Here is a 14,321-nt window from a genome sequence, read left to right as displayed (position 1 = left end):
TCACGGTGACCCTCCTACCTCTGCCTCTCAAGGGCTGGGGTTAAAGGCGTGCACCACCACGCCCAGCTTGACAGCAATTCTTTCACCTCTGTCACTTATTATTTAGTAAGTAACAACTGCACTTGATGAGAAGTAAGAAACACAGCATTTCTGATTCTAGATAGTTTAAATTAACAAACTAGAGCTAGAGACATAGTGGCTAAGGTGCTTGCCTGAAAAGCCTAAGGGAGCATGTTCAACTGTGCAGGTCCCACGTAAGCCAGATGCACAAGGGGACGCAAGCGCACAGAGATACACATGTACACAAGGTGGTGCATGGTTCTGGAGTTCAAATGCAGTGGCTGGAGGCTCTGACATGTCAATTGTCAATTCTCTCTCCCTCTCTCATTGGAAAAAAAAAAAAAAAAAAGAGCCGGGCATGGTGATGGTGCACACCTTTAATCCCAGCACTTGGGAGGCAAAGGTAGGAGTGTGAGTTTGAGGCCAGCCTGAGGATACATAGTGAATTCTAGGTCAGCCTGGACTAGAGTGAGACACTGCCCTGGGGGTGGGGGGGTGGAACAACTCACCTGACTCCCATTAAGACACACTTTACATGATGAACATAGACTTACTTGTCTTTATGAGCTGTATTAGTGAGTGATTAATGAAGCTATTGTTCATAGCTGTCCCTAAAATGCCTTTGGAAAAGCACAGAGGAGAACCTACTCTTGAAAAGTTAAGGATAGGAAATAACTTTTTTTTTGGTTTTTCAAGGTAGGGTCTCACTCTGGTCCAGGCTGACCTGGAATTAACTCTGTCATCTCAGGGTGGCCTTGAACTCATGGCAATCCTCCTACCTCTGCCTCCCGAGTGCTGGGATTAAAGGAGTGCGCCACCACGCCCGGTGGAAATAACTTTTTATTAAGTTATTTTTTTTATTAAGAGGTGTGCACCACCATGCCTGGCTGAGTGTATAGTTTTTTAATCTCTAGAAGACATTTCTGGTTGGCACAACTGCAGGGCAGGTACTATTTGCATATTGTAGGTAGGTACATGCCAAGGATGCTGCAAAGTCTCCTACAATGCCACAATGGAATAGAATTTGGCCCAAAATAGTGACAAGTTAAGAAATATTCTGCCCTGACTCCTGTCACTGAGAGTAGTAATCTATATCGCATCCCCATTCAGTCTAGTCCATTCCCTCCACCATGCTCTCTCGAAGACCGTCATGCAGTGGTCCTCCCTTGCCAGCAAGTGCAGTCTGCACCAGCGCTTCACTGTAACCAACAAGAGGGCCAATTATATGCTGGAGAGTCAGTTCCCTCATTCAAAGACCAATATCAAGGTCCCCAGATCCAATTCAAAATTGCAACTTGATAATTATTCCTGAGCATACACAGATTCAATATCACATCTAATTCTGAAGCACTTGGCTTTATTTAAAATACCCACCCTCCCACAAGGTCCCTTTCTTGCTCACTGACCTCTACTGGCTCTCAGTACAACGTTATTGAAGCATTTACGAAATTGGACTTACTCTCCTGTAGGCTCCAGCTCACTGATCTCAAACCAAACCAGGAGGTCATACTTGCTCATGCTCTGGCCAAGGGTGGTTTTGTTCATGGTGTTTAACTTGGTGGCTGGAACTTTTAAAAAGTTTTTGCAACATGTCAAAATCAGGCCAAAATTTATTCAGCAAAAGCATAAGCATCCTTAATGTCAGTCTTTAAGGACACATTTGGGAAAGACAGAGGACAGATTTCAAGGAAGAGCCAAAGAAAGTTCAACATGAACTACATTAGAACCTCTAACTCAGAGAACAAGGAAAACAGAATGTTAGTATCTTTTTCCTTTTCAAAATATTGTTTGCAAACATGAGAAAGCCTTTGTGTAAAATAAATGTGATACCTAAACCATTAAAAAATAAAAGCCTGTGCATTCTAGAAACTCGTATCTTGGGGCATGGTGTCACATTGGAACAGTGTGGTGGAGGCAAACTTGGAGTCCCTTGGGAGAACCTCACATGTCACCAGGCTCCACCCTCCAGTGGAGACGGGCTTCCAGATATCCCTGAACCTAACAGTCATAGGGATCTTAGGGACAGCAGAACCCAGTATGCACCCAGATTATCAAATCACAATGTCCATGGGTAGGTCACAATCCTGCTTTGCTAGGCATGAAGCTGCCCAGGTGACTGTAACATGCACACAAATCTGGGAGTCAACTGGTTTGATTTGTAAACATAAGGAACTGTAAACAATATTCTATTACATATTTTTCTTCAGATTTACATTTTATATCTTAAATAATATTAGTGCTATGGGATTTGGTTTAGTTATACTTTTGAGTCTCTCCTCAAGTTTTTAAAATGTGGGTCATAAGATTTAATTTGCTACTTTAAGAAAAGTATTTTGGGGCTGAAGAAATGGCTTAGCAGTTAAGGTACTTGCCTGCAAAGCTTAAGGACCCAGGGTCAATTCCCTAGGACCTATGTAAGCCAGATGCATAAGGTGGTGCATGTGTCTGGAATTCATTTGCAGTGGCTGTAGGCCCTGGTGCGTCATTCTCTCTCTATCTGCCTCTTCCTCTCAAATAAATAAATAAAAGATTAAAAAAGGAAAAATATTGTGAAGGCCCCTGTCATAGTGTGAGTGAAGTGGGCTTTATGAATCATGTAGCACTAGTCAAATGTGCAGCCTATCAACAGTATCACCCGAGCTAAAGTTCATATGTGTTGGTGCCACTAAAAGAAAGAAAACAGGGCTACTGGTTCTGGGAGTCATCTAATGTATGGTAAGCAAAACGATAAGTACTTAAAATACAAGTCAAAACAACAACAAAAAGTGAGGCTAAAGTTCAGCTCAGCAGTAGAGTGTTTGCCTGGAAGGTATAAATGCTCTGGGGTTTATCACCAGTATCACAAACAAAAATCAACTGCTACTGAAAAATTAGCAAAATTTGGGCTCAAGAGATGGCTTAGTGGTCAAGGCGCTAGCCAGCAAAGTCTAATAACCAGGGTTTGACTCCCCAGTTCCTACACAAAAGCCAGATAGATGCACAAAGTAGTGCATTCATCTGTTTTTTTTTTTTTTGAGGTAGGGTCTCACTCTAGCTCAGGCTAACCTGGAATTCACTACGGAGTCTCAGGGTGGCCTTGAACTCATGGCAATCCTCTTACCTCTGCTTCCCAAGAGCTGGGATTAAAGGCGTGCTCCACCATGCCAGGCTGTTTTGTTTTATTTTCATATGGAGTTTTGTTTGCAGTGGCTGAAGGCCCTGGTGTGCCCATTCTCTCTGTCTCTGTCTCTGTCTCTGTCTCTCTCTCTCTGTCTCTCTTCTCTTGCAAATAAATTTTAGAAAATTAGCAAAATTTAAATAGTATTGCAAAAAATCCAAACAAAGAAATGTCAGGGGTGTTCCACCCTAGAGTGATGTGAAAGAGGTGGAGGAGCAAGGCAAGAAGGTGCTTCCTAACTGGCGTGGCGGCCCATGCCTTCCATCTCAGCACTCAGGAGGTGGAGGCAGGAGGAGTGTCACAAGTCTGAGGCCAGCCTGGGCTATAGAGTGAGTTCCAAGTCAGCAGGACTAGAGTGAGACCTTGTCTCTAAAAAAGAAAAAAGAAAAAAAAAAAAAAAAGGTGCTTCCTAAAATAAAATTTTTCTAAAGAAAACGTAGTAAGATCTTAACAAATATACAAAATTCTATATTCAGCTCAAGGAACAAAGAGAAACATTGGTGTTTCATACACAGTGAGTCAAGTTTTAGGACAAGTCCCTGAAATTGGTTCTACATCTAAGGCATCTAATGTATCTACTAACCATCTCGTTTGGGTACCCTCTCATTCTGGAAGCTGGGAAGTGGTAGAAAGAGAAAAGACGGCAATGGATCAGGCTCATTCTGGAAGGTGGCCACAGCGGAGGATGCTAGTATGCTGGCGTGCTCAGAAAATGTGTCCAACACATGCATATCCACATAGCCAGACATGAGAAACCGAATCAGCTCAATCTTTCTTTCATGGTCTGAAGGCCAATGGGATGTGGAATATACAGGATGGACAATGAGCATAGGGGTAGGGGTGGGGTGGGAATTTGGCAAGTGGGCAATGAGGAAAAAGGACAAAAATAAAGAAAAATAAAAACAAGATAAATTAAGAGGAACAAGTCATGGTATTCTATTGTATAGTCAGATGAGTATTATTATCAGGAATATGGTCTATATTTCAAAATAGCCAGGAGAGGATTCTGTGTGTATTTAATACAAAGAAATGATAAATTTTGAAGGGATAAATATGATAATTACACTGATTTATATACATGTATCACCCTAAGTATACAATCCCATTATACCTCACTAATATGTGCAATTATTATGTGTCAGTCAAGAATAAGTCCCCACAACAGTACTGAACATGCAGAATAAACTAAATATTCAAAGAAATAACTAGAAACTGGCAGGGGAATTATATACAAAGCAGGAAGATTTAAGAAGAGGGAGACTGGGCTGGGGAGATGGGTTCAATTCCTAGCACTCACGTAAAGCACAAGAATCTGGCCTATGGTTTCAGACTTATCTTAAATCAGGAACTCTAGTTCGCATTGATGCATACAGGAGGAATGGGCACAGGAAAGGACACAGAGAAAAGAAGGAATTCCAGTGTGTTTTGTGTGTGGAAATTTTTCAGAACTGATGTTTGCACACAGAGTACACCAGGCACAGGGCAACTGGTGCTTACCTGGTTTGGAGAGTGGCATGGGTGGGGGGAAGTATCTTCGAGATGGCTGAGGTGGACTGTAAAGAGAGAAAGACAAAACCTGTTTAGGATGAAAGAGGGTTGGGTGCTAAAATTAGTGGCATATTTAAATTCCCTTTAAGGAAACAGATCTTTACACTTTCAAGTTTGGCATGATAATAGATACTCAACATAATACCACACAGCGCAAGTCAACACATTTTAATACAGTCTCCCTGTCGATCACAGCTAATAAACAAGGCAAGAAAACTGTTCTGCTACTGATAACTTCTGCCATCCAAAGTGTGCTTGTTGCTCTTTATCAATCCTGATGACTTAACTGGAGCATTCACTTTGGAAAGTCCAGGTTGTTACACACAGTTTTCATGCTACAACTCTATTAACCAATTTTATACCTTATTTAAAGTTTCTTCCTACAAAAGACAACATTCAAAATCAGCTGGACCTGGGTGTGGTGGCGCACACCTTTAATCCCAGCACTAGGGAGGCAGAGGTAGGAGGATCACTGTGAGTTCAAGGCCACCCTGAGACTCCATAATGAATACCAGGTCAGCCTGGGCTAAAGTGAGACCCTACTTAGAAAAAAAAAAGTACCCACACACACACCAAAGTCAGTTAGGCAAAATTCAACTTCTTGCTCTATTTCAACATAGTAACTAAGTAGACAGGAAAAGATAGTAATATTTCTTTTTTTTTTTAATTTTTATTTATTTATTTAAGAGCGAGAGAGAGAGAGAGAGAGAGAGAGAGAGAGAGAGAGAGAGAGAGAGAGAGAGAGAGAATGGGCGCGCGCCAGGGCCTCCAGCCACAGCAAACGAACTCCAGATGCGTGGCCCCCTTGTGCATCTGGCTGATGTGGGTCCTGGGGAATCAAGCCTTGAACCGCGGTACTTAGGCTTCATAGGCAAGCGCTTAACCGCTAAGCCATCTCTCCAGCCCAAGATAGTAATATTTCTAAATGGGAAACAGTGTAGTATATAAATCTATTATTTTCATCTTTCAAAACATTTCTTCCTTTGTAGGAACTAGAAGATGGCCCAGTAAAGATTCTTGCTTGCAAAACCTGCCAGCCACCTATGTAAGCCAAATGCAAAAAGTGGCACAAGTACCTGGTGTTCATTTGCAATAGCAAGGGGCCCTTGGTGTGCATGCACATACATATATTTATGCACATGTATGCATATGGAAGTTTTTTAAAATTAAAAGAAAAAAGATTTCTTCCTTTCCAACAAATGAGGAATTAAAAGTCAAAACAACAATGGAAGTCTGCTCATCAGGTCCAAACCTGTTAAGATCCTGTCCTTGCAGATGAAGTGGATGCTGCTGGTAATGCCCAAAGACTTCAAATACAATGGGTTTGGTTTTGATGTAGTCCACAAATGACTCAGTGACCTCCACTGCAATCTAATAAAGAATAAGGTAAATGAGATTAAGGAAAGATTTATCATTAAAAGTGAATAAACAATAAAAAATAAACAAAGTGAACATTTCTGCTTCCATAAGTACTGTTAAGCATCCTGGATATGCTGGGTGGTTCTATATTGGCCTCTTGTACCAGAAGATTGGGGTTTCTCTCTGCATTTCATTCTAAAGTAACTTTACCAAGCTCCACACATTCAAGATCCTCCATAGCATATCAGGGTGGACCTCGAAGCTGCCACATTTTAGCTCACAACTGCCTGCTGCTCCTTCTCCCTGCTTTCTTCAGTTTGCCTGAGAACTTGCTTATCTGCAGCCCTGCGAGGAAGGCCTTCCCATACCCCGTTATATCTGTCATTCCTGTGCCTCAAGGCCCCTGACCAAGAGCCACACAAGTAAGAAAAACATTATTGGCTATGGACTGTGAGTCAGGCACAATGCCAAGTTTGGCACACCTTTTTTTCCCTTAAAATAAAAATTTTTTTTGTTTGTTTTTTGTTTTTTTGAGGTAGGGTTTCACTCTAGCTCAGGCTCTCCTGGAATTCACTATGTAGTCTCAGGGTGGCCTCAAACTCATGGCGATCCTCCTACCTCTGCCTTCTGAGTGCTGGGATTAAAGGCGTGTGCCACCACGCCTGGCTAAAAATTCATTTTTGAGAGAGAAAGGATAAAGAGATAAAGAGAAAGAGGGAGGGAGGGAGAGAGAGTGAATATGAGTACACCAGGGCTTCTTGTCCCTGCAAACAAACTCCAGGCATACCTGCCACTTTGTGCATCTGGCTTCATGTGGGTATTGGGGGATCAAACCTAGACCATCAGCCTTTGCAAGCCAGAGCTTTCAATCACTGAGCCATCCCTCCAAGCCCTCATTTAGTTTTTCTTTCATTTATTTATTTATTTATGAGAGAGAAAGAGGCAGAGGGAAAGAGAGAGACAGAGAATGGGCACGCCAGGGTCTCTAGCCACTGCAAACGAACTCCAGATGCATGTGCTCCCCTTGTGCATCTTGCTTATGTGGGTCCTAGAGAATTGAACTGGGATCCTTCGGCTTTGCAGGCAAAGGCATTAATTGCTAAGCTATCTCTCCAGCCCTGTATTTTTATTTGTTTATACTTTTTCTTATTTATTCAATATCTTTTAGAAAGCTTCTTCCCTTCTTTCCTCATATAATCATCCTCCCTCAGCTAAAGAAAAGTACCTTAAGATACCTTTCCAGGGGCCTGGGGAGACGGCTCAGTGTTTAAAAGTACTTTCTTACAAAGCCTATTGGCCTGGGTTGGCCCAGATTCAATTCCCCCAATACCCTGTAAAGCTAGATGCACTGCATGGTATATATTCATCTGGAGTTTGTTTGTAGTGGCAAGAGACCCTGATGCCTGTTAATTCTCTCACTCTCAGCTTATAAATAAATAAACAAATAAATATTTAAAAAATAGTGAGGTCAGGTGTAGAGATTGAGTAAGAGAAGGGTGGGGAGAGGGTTAATCAAAATCTAGAGAGGGTATGAATAAATTATATGGAAACCTACTTTTTTGGACAATGGCACACCAGAAGCCAGAGATTATTACTAGAAAAATTTTAATGCCAGAGATGGGATACCTTCCAGTGAGTTGTTGGCCAAGGAGGTCCCTGGTGCCCCCAAAACATTACTGGCCATTGCTGAGTCTCTTGATTTCCCACCACGAATAGGTAGTAAGACCCTATTGCGGAAGACTCCACATGCTTGGGTTGCAAGGTCACAGAGAAATCAAGCTGGAGCTGAGCTAAAAACCTATAGACCAGCTCACAGAAAGCTGGAAAAAGCTATGCTGTATGCAGCTGCATAGAAGAGAGAGAAGTCATTAGTAGACATAAATAACAGTGGATACTGCAAGCCTTAAGTTTGGCCAGCCAGGCCAAATAAGCCAATGGGTGTGATAATGGGTAACCAACTACTCATTAATTGGACTGGAGAGCCACTCCACAAGAGGGAATACATGCCTGGTACTGAAAACCTATGATGGGCAAAGTCATGAGCCCTAGGGGTATAATGCTTGCTGGTCTGGCTAAATGTACATATTATACTCACCAAACTACCCAGTAAGCATGTCTCTTAATGTTCATACCCATATATTAATGCTACTCTCAATTTGGTTAGATAAGCTTCTCTTTTCAGATGGAAGTGGCCTCTGGGATGACTCAAAAGGCACCACAGTGCTGAGAAGGAGTAGCAGAGGAGTGCTCAGCACTGAAACTTCTCTATCACACCTTCCAAGGATCAGGGTTCATTGTGGAAGAGGTGTCAGAAAGAATGTAAGAGCCAAAGGAAGGGTAGGACAGCTTACAATGCAATCTTTCAGGCACAAAATGGCCTGGATATCCATGACCTCACAATGCCTGGTACTACCTACACAAGACCCTCATAATAGGAGGAAATAATGATGACATCAAAATAAAAGAGATTAATTGAGAGGGGGAAGGGATATGATGGAGAGTGGATTTGTGAAGGGGAAAGTGGGGGAGGGGAAGAGATCATCATGGTCTGTTGTCTATAATTATGAAAGTTGTGAATTAAAAAAGTATTTTTCCAAGCAGGCATAGTGGCACATGCCTTTAATCCCAGCACTCGAGAGGCAGAGGTAGGAGGATCACCATGAGTTTGAGGCCACCCTGAGACTACATAGTGAATTCCAGGTCAGCCTGGGCTAGAGTGAGACCCTACTTCAAAAAACCAAAAAAAAAAAAAAAAAAAAGTATATTTCACTGGGTGTGGTGGTGCACACCGTTAATTTCAGTAGAGACTGAGTAAAGGAAAGGTGGAAGGCAGCTAATCAAAATCTAAGAGGATGCAAGTAAATCATATGGAATCCTCTGGTTTTGAACGATGGAACACTCAGGAGCCATAGATCATTGTTAGAAAATTTTCAGCGCCAGGGATGGGATACCGCCAGTGAGTTGTTGGCCAGGGCGGTCCCTGATACCCCCAAAACACTATAGGCCATTGCCGAGGCCCTTGGTTTCCCACCAGGAATCGATGGTAAGACCCTATTACTGAAGACTACACATACTTGGGCTGCAAGGCCACTGAGAAATCCTGCTGGAACTGAGCTGATGACCTCCTCCATGTAGACCAGCTGATAGAAGCCATTCTACATGCAGTTCAAAGGGAGAAAGAGATACCACCAGTGAAGATACTCAACAGTGGACACTGCAAGCCTTATAATTGGCCAGCCAGCCCAAATGAGCCAATGGGTGCAACAGTGGCACATCTGTCATGGTGGAAACCAACTGCCCTCCAATTGGACTGGAGGCCCGCTCCATGGGAGGAATACATCCCTGATACTGAAAACTTAAAATAGGGGTAGTCATGAGCCCTAGGGTTATAACATCTGCTGATGTCTAGAAAAATGTATACACTATGCTTATCAAACTGGCCAGTAAGCACTTCTCTTAATATTTATGCCCTTATATTAACGCTACTCTCACTTTGGGTAGAGAATCTTCTCTTTTCAGATGGCAGTGACCTTGGGATGACTCAGGAGGTATCACAGTGCTGGAAAGAAGTGACTGGAGTAGTGAGTAACATCTCAATCACACCTTCCAAGGCTCAGGGTCTAATGCAGAAGAGGTGGCAGAAAGAAGGTAAGAGCCAAAGGAAGGGTAGGACTCCTTACAATGTGCTCCCTCCAGAAATACAATGGCCTAGATATCCATGATCTCATAGAGCCTGACACTACCTACACAAGACCATCATAAGAGGAGGAAAAGATCATGACATCAAAATAAAAGAGAGACTGATTGAGATGGGGAGGTGATATGATGGAGAATGGAATTTCAAAGGGGTAAGTGGGGGGAGGGAGGGTATTACCATGGGATATGTTTTATAATCATGGAAAATGTTAATAAAAATTGAGAAAAAAAAGTATCTTTCACTGGGTGTGGTGTTACACACCTTTAATTTCAGTACTCAGGAGGTAGAGGTAGGAGATCACTGTGAGTTCGAGGCCACTGAGACTACATAGTGAATTCCAGGTTAGCCTGGGCTAGAATGAGACTCTACCTTGAAAAACCAATAAAAAGAAAAAGAAAAGAGAAAAACCATCTTTCCATATGGAAATAGCTTCTTTTCAGGATTTCCACTGAATTTAATGAATACTTTTCTCATATCTCTCTATGTTGTATGACTACGTTTCTTTTATCATAATTCTAAGCTTCTTGGGGAAAGCTGGGATTTCATCTGTATTCCTTAGACAAATCAGTCACAGCAGTTTTTGTGCAAAGCAGCTGGTCAATGTTTATCAGATATGGGTTCATGTTATACAAACCAGACAAAGAATGTTTTTTATATTTGCTTATTTCATATTTGGTTGCCCTTTAGAGTAGATGTGATTAGCAAGGGGAAAGGCAGTTTCACAAGACAGTGAAGGTCCAGGACTCCAGAGCTGCATTTCTCTGTATTTAAATCCTCTCTGCCTCTTCCTGGCTTTTTGTTGTTTTTTGTTTTTTTGAGGTAGAGTCTCTGGTCCAGACTGACCTGGAATTAACTATGTAGTCTCAGGGTGGCCTCAAACTCTCGGCAATCCTCCTATCTCTGCCTCCCATGTGCTGGGATTAAAGGTGTACGCCACCATACCTGACTTCTGGCTTTGTAACCTTAGTGAATGGCTTTAGCTGCTTGGTGCCTCAGATATCTTCACTATAACAATGGCATTATTATAGCCAATGGTATAAAAGTAGGATTAAGTAGCACAGAAAACACTGGGAATAAGAAGAATATAAACTCTCAACACATATCAGCTATTGTGATGAAGATATCTTGCACTGAGTTTGAGTGAAATGAGATACAAAACCTGTCTTTTTTTAAAAAAAAATATTTTAATTAGTTAATTATGAGTTTTCGAGGTAGGGTCTCACTCTAGCTCATGCTGACCTGGAATTCACTAAGTAGTCTCAGGGTGGCCTCAAAGTCAAGGTGATCCTCCTACCTTTGCCTCCTGAGTGCTGGGATTAAACCTGTGTGCATTGCTGGGTGTGGTGGTGCACACAGGTTTAATCCCAGCACTCGGGAGGCAGAAGTAGGAGGACTGCTGAAAGTTCATGGCCGCCCTGAGACTACACAGTGAATTCCAGGTCAGCCTGAGCTAGAGAGAGACCCTACCTTGGGGGTGGGGGGGAGAAAGAGCATATGCCACTGCCACCATGCCCAGCTAATATTTTATTTTTATTTATTGATTTATTTGAGAGAGGGTGACAGAGAGAGAAAGAGGCAGACAGAGAGAATGGGTGTACCAGGGCCTCCAGCCACCACAAATGAAATCCAGACACATGCGCCACCTTGTACATCTGGCTTCCATAGGTACTAGGAAATCAAACCTGGGTCCTTAGGCTTTGCAGGCAAGTGCCTTAACCACTAAGCCGTCTCTCCAGCCCTGTCTTCTTATTCTATGTGTGAAAACTGCTGTAAGGGACATGAATAGTTTTATCACAGAACCAGGAAAACACATTCTGAATCTTTGTTTTGTAATTATTTTTGTGTGTGTGTGTGTGTGAGAGAGAGAGACAGAGACAGAAGGGGAGAGAACTGGCACTCCAGGGCCTCAAGCCACTGTGAACTACCTTGTTTGTATGTGCGACCTTGTGTATCTGGCTTAAGTGGGATCTGGAAAGAAGAACATGTATTTTTGCAGGCAAGTGCCGTAACTGCTGAGCCATCTCTCCAGCTCAATTCTGTTTCCCTTTTTTTAAAAAAAATTGTATTTATTTATTTGTGAGCAAGAACGAGACATAGGAAGGGAAAGAAAAAGAATGGGTGTGCCAGGGCATCCAGCCATTGCAAATGAACTCCAGATGCATGCACCACCTTGTACATCTGGCTTACATGGGTCCTAGGGAATTGAACCGAGGTCCTTTGGCTTTGCAAGCAAGTGCTTTAACCACTAAGCAATCTCTCCAGCCCCAAATTCTGAATCTTAATTTAGCTGCAAAAGGTATTTAATATCTTCTATTTTATTTGCAAACTACAACATTATCTAGGATTTAAAGAACAATATGTTAATTTTAACAAAACAGGTATTAAACATGCTTATTTTTTCTCGGACAGAAAGATGAAAACAACTCATTCACACTGATGGAAAATTTCATTGGGAGACCAGCATTTGTACACTTACCTGGCACAGGGTAACTTAGAGAAAAGGCTGGCTGCTCCTTCCCTGAAGATTTCTTCACTGCTCTAGGCACTCCCTGTATTTTCCATTCTCTCTAGGAAGCGTCCTTCCTCCCAGCACAAAAGACAGCTTACGCCTCACCTGGTTATTCTTCCTTAGCCAACTAAAGTAATCAACATACTACAAACCAGGATATATATGGTAAAAACGTTCCGGTCACTCACATTCTGCACATGATAAAAGCCCAGGGGACTTCCTCTGCCATTGTTTTTGAGGGGCTCGGTGGAGAATGCTTCATCGTGGCGATGCAAAAAGCTAAATAAAGACAATACAAGACAGATGAATGTATAACATGTCTGCATCAGGACCTCTGCTTCAAGAGCCTAGTGTGGACACAAGGATAAGAAGCATCCTAATGAAGCAGGTTCTTTTTTGGGGGGGGGGTTTCAAGGTAGGGTCTCTCTCTGGTCCAGGCTGACCTGGAATTCACTATGCAGTCTCAGGGTGGCCCTGAAGTCACGGTGATCCTCCTACCTCTACCTCCTGAGTGCTGGGATTAAAGGCGTGATCCACCACACCCAGCTTTCTTTCTTTTTCTTTTTTAATATGTTTTATTTATTCATTTGAGAGAGAGAAAGAGGTAGACGGGGACGGGGACGGGGACGGGGGGGGGGGGGGGGGGGGGAGCACACCAGGGCCTCCAGCCACTGCAAAGGGACTCTAGAAGCATGTGCCCCCTTAGGCATCTGGTTTACATTTACATGAACCAGGATCCTTTGACTTTACAGGCAAACACCTTAACCACTAAGCAATCTCTTCAGCCCCCCCACCCCCTTTCTGTTTTTGCTAGCATTTAGCTTTAAGCCACCAGGACACAGGTGACCTCAATATCCTTTATCTTGTCCTCAGCTCTTTTGCTGAAAAAATTTGGCCTTCACCCAATGCCATCTTTTGCATTGTGAATGTTTATTCTGTGCCACTATGGTTTTTTTTGGTTTATTTTTGGTATTATGGCTCGGTTAAAGGACTTTGGACTACGGGATGTTTTCATTTGGATTGATAAAATTATGGGGACTTTTAAAGTTGGATGAATGCATTTTTTAAATAACATGTATGCTTATCAGTTTATGGGGGTTAGGGGAAGAATGTGGTCGTTTGATTTAGGTGTCCCTCATAAACTTAGGTGTTATGAATGCTAGGTTCCCAGCTGATGGAGATTTGGGAATTAACACCTCAAAACACCTCCTGGAGGGAGTATATTATTGGGGGGGGGTGGGCTTATGGGTATCATAGCCAGCTTTCCCTTGTCAGTGTTTGCCACATTCTCCTGTTGCTGTTGTCTACCTGATGTTGGCAAGGAGGTGATGTCTACCTGCTCATGCCATTGTTTTCTCCTATCATCATGGAGCTTCTCCTCAAGTCTATAAGCCAAAATAAACCTTTTTTTCTCACACACACACAAAAAAACTTTGGCCTTCACAATGACAAGTTGCTTAGGGAGCTTTCCTTTCCCCAGAACTTTATAATAACCCAATTGCACAACAACAATGATGGGGCACATATTATTTATTTATTTTGGTTTTTCCAGGTAGGGTCTTGCTCTAGCACAGGCTGACCAGGAATTCACTATATAGTCTCAGGGTGGACTCGAACTCACAGTGATCCTCTTACCTCTGCCTCCCAAATGCTAAAATTAAAGGTGTGTGCCACCACGCCCGGTGAAGAGGATTCTCTTACTGAGTCAAATTATGTATATTTATTTCCTTGTCAACATTTCTCATATCACACAGGTAACACTTTAGATTTTAATTAAAACATGATTGAAGAATTAATTGATCTTGATCATTTAGCTATGTGAATGTATATACAAGAATGGCTTAGAGAGAGTAAAGAAGTTAATTTATAACTCTTAGCAGGATATGGAGTGTACATCTGTAATCCCATCACTTGAGAGGCAGAAGTAGGAGGACTGCTAAGAATTCAAGGCCTGCCTGGTGTATATGGTGAGTTCCAGGCCAGCTGGGGTT

General features: G+C 42.4%; 1 protein-coding gene across 11 annotated transcripts in view; it reads right to left on the bottom strand.

The window, feature by feature from the left end:
- Window positions 1-14,321, bottom strand: part of Kif1b (kinesin family member 1B) — a 191,339-nt gene that overhangs the window by 29,598 nt on the left and 147,420 nt on the right. For all 11 annotated transcript variants that reach the window (XM_045150524.1, XM_045150532.1, XM_045150528.1 and 8 more), the window contains 4 exons: window positions 12,519-12,609; window positions 6,018-6,136; window positions 4,715-4,770; window positions 1,520-1,628 (listed from right to left, as the gene is read on the bottom strand). In XM_045150524.1, coding sequence (XP_045006459.1) covers window positions 1,520-1,628; window positions 4,715-4,770; window positions 6,018-6,136; window positions 12,519-12,609 — 375 coding nt within the window. The remainder of the gene's footprint in view (window positions 1-1,519; window positions 1,629-4,714; window positions 4,771-6,017; window positions 6,137-12,518; window positions 12,610-14,321) is intronic.

Source organism: Jaculus jaculus, chromosome 5, assembly GCF_020740685.1.
Source record: "Jaculus jaculus isolate mJacJac1 chromosome 5, mJacJac1.mat.Y.cur, whole genome shotgun sequence".
NCBI lineage: Eukaryota > Metazoa > Chordata > Mammalia > Rodentia > Dipodidae > Jaculus > Jaculus jaculus.
This window is presented reverse-complemented; position numbering and strand designations above follow the sequence as displayed.